The 8,516-nt window shown below is 39.4% G+C and overlaps 1 protein-coding gene across 1 annotated transcript; it reads left to right on the forward strand.

The window, feature by feature from the left end:
* LOC113534264 (potassium voltage-gated channel subfamily A member 2) lies at positions 1-8,516 on the forward strand. The gene is made up of 3 exons (XM_026926971.3): positions 1-229; positions 676-1,032; positions 2,569-8,516. The coding sequence occupies exon 3, from the start codon at positions 2,688-2,690 to the stop codon at positions 4,167-4,169; it is 1,482 nt and encodes a 493-aa protein (XP_026782772.1). The 5' UTR covers positions 1-229; positions 676-1,032; positions 2,569-2,687; the 3' UTR covers positions 4,170-8,516.

Below are 8,516 nucleotides of genomic sequence, written 5' to 3' on the forward strand. Positions count from 1 at the left end.
CACTCTGCGGAAAAGTGAGGAGTGGTAGACTACAGTGCGCCTCGTCCATCCGCCGTGCCCTAGTCTTTTTGGTATGCACAGCATCGCTCCGCTGCAGCTCCCATTTAACGCCTTAACTAACTGACTAATGGCTACTTGGGATAACACCGAGTCGTCATACTGCGACAAAGACTTATAAATATATACAGAAACCACTGCGTTTCACCTGCAAGGCGAAGGACATAGACAGGTAGGAAGCAGTGACCTGACGCCTAACCTCGTTAACTGTTTGGTGAGCATTTTTTTGCTGACTTGTTTAGCTTCCACTTGGAAGGCTACTTTGGATTATGTGCCTGTGTTGTGTGGTTTTGTAGAAGATTCGCGAGCGCTCAACCTGTTAGACGTGCAGCTCGAGCTTTTCTGCTTGGACAGCACTGTTCGGATTAACGCGCACGCATTTGAACGTCACAAAAACAGAGGGAAAAGGCGCTCTAATGAGTTTGCTCGGACATCTATAAACTTAACAGTAGCCTAAACCCTCACATCCTGTAACCTGGTGCCTCACAGGTTGCATCACTGATGCATGTAAATATAGCTAGTGATTCGGGCTCGACTAATGTTTCTGCACATCATCAGAGAGCAGAAATGATGCTCGCGCGAGGCTGATGTTTAATGATGCTGCTTTTATTGTTGCAGGTTTTCTCCTCTCTGCTGTGGCCGCGCTCGTGAGACTGCTGCGTGCACGCGTCGTTTCCTTGGATACTACGTGAAGCGCTCGTGCCTTATTTGCCTTTTTCCCGCTCTGCGGTCCTTCGCTTCAAACAACCTGCCGTGAAGCTCGAGGTGCTCCTGGAGGAGGCGAGGACACACCCAAGTACTCTATCTTCTCTCCACCTTTCCTCCTTCCACGCCAGAGAAAGACACGGCCAGTATTAAGAGCATTTAGACGAATCTTTGGCATCTCCATCACACCGGTGCTCTCCTCACCACAGGAACTCCTGGACACTTCCTGACATCTAGAATAAAACCGGCAGTGGAAGTTTATTCTTAGAGGTAGAGTAAATCTGGGCATGATCCTGATTCATATCGACTGGTCTTTTAGAAATAGCACACAGCAAACCCCCCTGGTGTTGAATTAACTCTTACAGTATAGCCTGAATACCTACTGTACTTCAAAACATAATGGATACAAATAAGATATAAGATTATTCAGTACTACATGTGCAACTTCAACCCTGGTGGTTTTGCTGTGACTATATTGCACAAGTTTTGTCAAGGAAACAGGCTATATGTCTTCAGCAGTGTAGATTATGCCCCCTTCTCATTTTGCTTGTTAGCAATATTTACAGTTAGAAAAGGAAAGATGTATAAGCATGATGTAATTTTGTGCCTGAGGGGAGGGGCGATATGGACTTTTCTGCAGTTTAATTTTTCATGTGGAGTACTTTAGAGCTCATACCACAGGACCAAGATCGCCATTTGAGGAATTCATGGAGAAAGATGAATAGGCAGAGCTCACCCACAGCCAGACTGTGTTTACTTGTGGGTGGAGGTGAGGATGGGGGCAGTATGTCTGTCACAGACATTGGCTTATTTTGAATGATGGCACTCTGAGAGATGAAGTTTATGTTATTGCAGTGCAGTTCCACTAAGAATGAACTGTCAAAGCTTGGTTAATAGACCGTCTCACCTCACAGGATTTATGGGTTGGTGGTATATTCTTTTCACAACCCAAGTGTTGCCTTACCTAACTCTGTGTGGATTTGGCCAGCTGTAAATTCTATATGTTAAAGCTACAGGATGTGAAAAGCTACAGGATGTAGATAGAAGTTATTGCAACATACTGTGGGTTGTGCTGCATTCTTCCTCCACTCCGAGTAATAATCTCACTGCTGCAAGTGTATGCATTTATAGAGAATTCAAGGCTGTGTCCCAAACTGCACAATGCACTCTAAGTAATATAACTAAAATTTCGTGACACCAGTGCCAGGTTCCCAGCCCTTGTCCTGTAGTTTCCTCTGTCCTGCATTTTGTGCCTAAGACTTTTGCACACGTGTACTGTATGCATACCTATTTCCCGCCAATTTTGACCCAACACTGCTGACACAGCTCAGACTGTGAATTATTATTACACGATTGCCAGGGTGACTCACAGCAGCTCAAAATCATCACATTATAGAGTAATTTTTCTACCCAGACTCATTACTCATGTTTTTTTTTAACAAAAAAGCTATGCATTGTAGATGTAGAGAAGGCTCTATCTATACAGTAGCATTCACTGTTGAACGTGAAATCGTCATCATAACAATTTGGTAAACAAGTTGTTCCTTTCACATAGAAAAAATTGGAGGGCTTTGTTTTGTATTTTCTAAAGGAGTGAATCATGCAGCACACTTTTTACTGCAGAAATGTGAGAAGTCAGGAGAGATTCTTGTTCAGCATGATTTCAGATTCCTCTTTGTTTCTTATCTGATCAGATCAGTTATACTGAGCAAACATGTTATGTTTCTTTCTGATTTCATGTGATTTATATGTGTTTGCAAGGTACAATATTAAAATTAATTTGCATCCCTGTCTGCTCTGTTTCAGGGAATCCTCTGGGAACACACTGTGGCATTAAACACCCCCTTGTCAGACTTCACCCTCCATTTTCCTCACACTGTGGTGTCTGGCTCAGGTGAAAAGTGCAGGCCTCACCCTCCTGCATAATGACGGTGGCAACAGGAGATCCCTCAGATGAGGCAGCAGCACACCCAGGCCACCCTCAGGACTATGACGCTGAGGGAGAACAGGAATGCTGTGAAAGAGTTGTCATCAACATTTCAGGCCTGCGCTTTGAGACACAGCTCAAGACCCTCTCGCAATTTCCTGAGACGTTGCTTGGTGATCCAAAAAAGCGAATGAGATACTTTGACCCTTTAAGGAATGAGTATTTCTTTGATAGAAACCGACCAAGCTTTGATGCCATCCTCTACTACTACCAGTCCGGAGGAAGGTTACGGCGCCCTGTAAATGTGACACTGGATATATTTTCAGAAGAAATTCGGTTTTATGAGCTTGGAGAGGAGGCTATTGAGATGTTTAGGGAGGATGAAGGGTTCATAAAGGAAGAGGAGAGGCCTTTGCCTGATAATGAATTTCAGAAGCAGGTCTGGTTGCTGTTTGAGTATCCAGAAAGTTCAGGACCAGCAAGGATTATAGCTATCATATCTGTCATGGTGATTCTTATTTCTATAGTCAGCTTCTGTCTAGAGACTCTACCTATATTCCGTAGTGATGAAGAGAATATGCATAAAGTCCAAACATATAATAGTAACTCCACCACAAACTATGTGTCCACCTCCTTCACTGACCCTTTCTTCATCCTGGAGACGCTCTGCATAATCTGGTTCTCCTTTGAGTTCCTGGTTCGGTTCTTCGCCTGCCCCAGTAAAGCCAGCTTCTTTGTGAACATAATGAATATGATTGATGTGGTGGCTATTATCCCCTACTTCATTACACTAGGAACAGAACTGGCAGAGAAAGCAGAGGATGGCCAGCAAGGGCAGCAGGCCATGTCTTTAGCCATCTTGCGAGTCATCCGACTAGTGAGGGTGTTCAGGATCTTCAAGCTTTCACGTCATTCCAAGGGACTCCAGATTCTGGGGCAAACCTTGAAGGCCAGCATGAGAGAACTTGGTTTGCTTATCTTCTTCCTCTTCATTGGAGTCATCCTCTTCTCCAGTGCTGTCTACTTTGCTGAAGCAGACGAACCTGAGTCCCAGTTCTACAGTATCCCAGATGCCTTCTGGTGGGCTGTGGTTTCTATGACGACTGTTGGCTATGGAGATATGGTACCCACTACCATTGGAGGCAAGATTGTTGGTTCCCTTTGTGCCATTGCAGGAGTGCTGACCATTGCCTTGCCAGTGCCTGTTATTGTCTCAAATTTCAACTACTTCTACCACCGTGAAACAGAGGGTGAGGAGCAAGCCCAATATCTGCAGGTTAACACCCCCAAAGCTGATTCCCAAGAAGAACTGAAAAGAAGTCAAAGTGGTTCTACCATCAGCAAATCTGACTATATGGAGATCCAAGAAGGAGTCAACAACAGTAATGAGGACTTCCAGGAGGAGGACCTCAAAAAAGGCAATTGCACTTTGGCCAACACAAACTATGTGAATATCAAAAAAATGCTGACTGATGTATAATCAACTGAGATTATGTTTTTGGAAAGTGAGAGTAAGGGAGATGGCAGCTTCAGTTTGCAAAAGTTCTGAGGCTTTAAAGCTTTAAAGGATTAAAGAGGATCACGATAAGTCAGAACCTCTGCTACTGATATGAAATTTTCTGTTCTGCTCAGAATTTCCAAGATCAGCCCAGCCCTCTATGTAAGATCGTCTTCATATTCAAACAATCATCTGAGTGTGCATGCAATTCGCTTTCATTTCTAAGACTCTCACTGAAAAATCAAACTTCCCATAACAGCAGAAACTGTAGAAACTAGAGGAGGATGAAGAAACAACCTAACTAAAAGGGTTAACAACTTTATGTCTCCAAAAAACAACTTTGTACCATGTATGTATCATCACAGCATATCAAGCCCTCAAAGTTCAGCTACATCTCTTTGCTTCTCCAAAGAAAATATTGTTGTGCTTCTTCTGCTGTAAGGAAAACAAGGCCTCATGGGGAGTGTAATAATAATGATATAAGATTATGAGAACAAAGACTTCCTCCATTGTTGCTGCTGCTTGTCATAGATGTCTGACAGAAGTCATATTTGAACATGATAAACACAATGCACTCATATTCAATTAGCTCAAAGCATTTAAAACAGTTTTTATTATGGTTATCACTATTTTCCTCCAGACTGAAAATGTCCTGTAACATTTTTGTTTTAAAAACCATGGTCTACAACGGTAGCCTACATGTATCTGGACAACACTAATATCTATGCTCTCATGAAACCAAGGTTTATTGCAAAGCTTTCAAGACAGACTGAAAGTTTCTGTGCCATATTTTATGTTCATGATAATGCTAGTTAATCAAATTTATGCAGTGTGTATGTATATCATCTTTTTATTGATACAATCTATCATACAGACCAGATTATGCTGTTGTTTGCTGAATAACCTTGGGTTAAGGTCAGCTCTAAGCTTTGGTTAGGAAAACAGTAAGACTGACCTAAGCTTGCACCAATTACAGTTACACCAATACACAATATGTTTAATAGTGAGAACTAATGATCTTATTCAATCACACCCCAAAACCTATCTGTGAATATCCTTAGAACACAAGCTGCCTGTACCAATGATGATATTGTAGCAAAATTCATGTAGTGTGACAGTGATGTGATTATGGAGCGAGGTTACAATGGTACCACAGAAATGAGCAGCTAGCGTTGTGTTGTATTTCAGCTCGCAACATTCTGATCATTTCATTACTTTTTCTAAAGAGATGGTTGATATACAATTTACCTGGGAAGTAAACAAGCCATATCTACTTTACACTGTAATAAAGCTTAGCAAATATTTAGCCAATTGATATAAAAAAAATTGGTAGCATTAATATCAATACATTAATTATTTTATTATCAATTATCAATATTAATTATTTTATGCAGTGACTAATTTTAGATTTGCTTATACTTTCTTAAATAATTTCATTTGTAAGGAGAGGCCTGATAGAAATTTTTAGACATACATCGGGGTCCAGAATTCCATGATTTTTTTTTTCATTTAAAATTGGAAATAAACAGAAGGTTTTGAAATATTTAAAACACAGAAAGTAAATGTTCAATATCTTGAATATTTAATATTCAAGATTCTGCACTATTTCTAGGTCCCTATTTAAATGTAAGCAAATTTGTGATATTGACAATGCTTTGTAGAAAAGATCAGATTTTCCTCATGCCTAATCTCCTCTATTGACGTATGTGTTAAGATAACACTCCAATGGATTTGATCTAAACTGGATCATCAGGTTTTACACAAACTTGTGGAGTCCATGCCAGCTCGAGTGCACCGTGTCATTAAAGCAAAAAGGGGACATACCAAATACTACCCCCTGAAATTCTGATATAATCTAAAATTCTAATATAATCAGTAATATAATTTGGAATGAAAATTGTTGTATTAAATTAGAAAAGAATGCAAAATAGAAGCATTTTCGCTAGAGGTCTCAGAGTTTTGGACCCCATTGTATGTCTAGTAAGTTTATTGTGTGTACTGTATCCTCTGTAAAATGATGGTTCTGAGCTGCTTTCAGGTTGTTTTTTTTTTAATACTTTGGCTGTCAGAGACATTGGGATGCACACAGTGACCTTTTAAGTAGTGGCAGAGCAGCAGTACATGACTAGAATGACTTAACGGTACACTGCAGTAGCTGCAGCTGCAGCGTCCCATTCCTCATAGCATCAGTTGACCTTACCAGTGCATCTTCAAACAAGTGATTGATAGATGCATGCATAGATAGATACATGTTTACTTAGGAAGAGACTATAAATCCGTATATAACATTAGAGCTTGGCAGATATCAGTGACACTGAGAGGGACACAAAGCCGTATAACTTTCATATCGGTCATACTGAGGTCATACTGCGGTAGCCTGAGCTTTTTTCCTAAGGACAGTAGCTCTTTTACTTTCTTGTAAGAGTCTTACAATGGCAGCTAGTGCAGAATGGGTACAGCTGGATACAGTATGTCAGAGTAATCCTTTTTGGTCGTTCGAACTTCCAAAGTGGCACTCAAGGCTGCTTAACCAGTGCTTTGAGCTTCAATGTATTTTTGTGGTTTCATCTTCTGTTGTTTGCCAGAAAATAATGGAGGTGAAATATTTTAGTGTAGCACTCATCTTATGCATATGGTGCATCGTTTTTCTTTGTTACTTTCCGAAACACAGGCTGTATGTTCTGACGCTTAAAAAAGTGTGGTAAAAGAGGCAGAACTCTTCACAGCTGCTAGCTGTCATCCATGTTTTAGCTAGAAGTGCATTCCTGTAAAATTAATTTTTGGTCATTTGCATTCAAGACTTTAGGTATAGGTTAAAATAAAAAAAAAAAGAGAAAAAACCTGGTGTATGCACACTGTACATAGCCAGTGCCTATACGATTTACATGTAATAACTTTAATGCAAGCAGACATGGAGCTTTATTCTATGCATGGAAAGGTATGCAGAAAGAATGTATCATCCCATTTCCTGCACACTGGATGTTTTATTTCTTTTGTTTCATTTTCACCTGGAAGCATCATGTGTTGGACCTGAAAATGAAAAATATATCTCTGTGAGTAAAGTTTTCCTCATTGCACTTTTAAAAAGCAGATTTACAAACCACTGCCATCATAGGGTTTGGATTTGTTTTTGTTTTTTTTTGTTTTGTTTTGTTTTTTTTTTGGTTTTTTTTGGAGCACTGAATGTCTTAAGCAATTGTTATTATAAGCATCTTACGATCATTCCATTGCCAAGGACTGAAAGGATGCAAACAGTCACCTCTTATTCTATTGTATATTTATGTATACAAGACTGAATGTTAATATGATATATCAAGCTTTACTGAGATATGTAAGTGCAATATATTAGTTCAAAATGAAGAGGAAAGATTTGTTCTATCTGGAACAATTTATTACCCAAACTACTATAGCCAATGAGATTTGAGATTTGCTTCATCATGTACACAAATGCTTCATTTTTTGCCACTGATCATTAGCAGATCAAACAAAATCTGTGTAAACATGAATTTGTATAACAGTACAATATTTAAGATTTTGACTGAATATCAGTTAAGAGTTGGCTTTGCTTGAACACAAGCTCCCAAAAGCCATTATATGTCTTTTTGATATAGCTCAGTGTATTTCGGCTGCTTTCATTGAGATAACGTTTCATTAAAGCCTGTGACTTCACTGAGTGCTGATGGAACCGGCAAAGTTAAAAATGGATCTCATTACTCAATTATGCAAACCTGTTTTTGTGTGTGTTGAGCATGAATCGTAAACTGTGTATCTGTGTATCTGTGCGCCACTGTTTGGAGAGTTTTAGAACTCTTAGCCAAGTTTCATAAGGCACAATCATCTTAGAGCTTTACAACTGCAGTATCATCAGGTGTTTAAATAATGCAGATTTTGGGCAGATTGCCACTACACATATATGCAGCATTATACTGTATGTATATAATGAGTTAAAGTTCAGCAAGTCTGCATAGTTTTGTGCAAAATCTGTTATTCACACATCTTCATTTTACTTGATAAGCTGAAGATAAGTGCTTTAGACTGTAAACATATGTAACATGTAGCTTATACCTTTCATTCTTCATATCAGTGAAGCCTAGCAACTACAGTATGCTCTAGAATACAGCCATTTCTTTTTTCTATGAGAACAACATTTACAAAAAAAAATACATAAGATCGGAGTAGGGAGGGAAGTGAAATTCAGCACATTCTTTGGTTCTGAATGAGATGCACTTTAATAGTACAATAAGGAGACAATCTAATGACTGAGACTAAGCATATAATCTTTCCAAATGTCCATTCATGTCTTAATGCTACAACAGTAATGAAAATGAA

This window comes from Pangasianodon hypophthalmus, chromosome 2 (assembly GCF_027358585.1).
Source record: "Pangasianodon hypophthalmus isolate fPanHyp1 chromosome 2, fPanHyp1.pri, whole genome shotgun sequence".
Taxonomy (NCBI): domain Eukaryota; kingdom Metazoa; phylum Chordata; class Actinopteri; order Siluriformes; family Pangasiidae; genus Pangasianodon; species Pangasianodon hypophthalmus.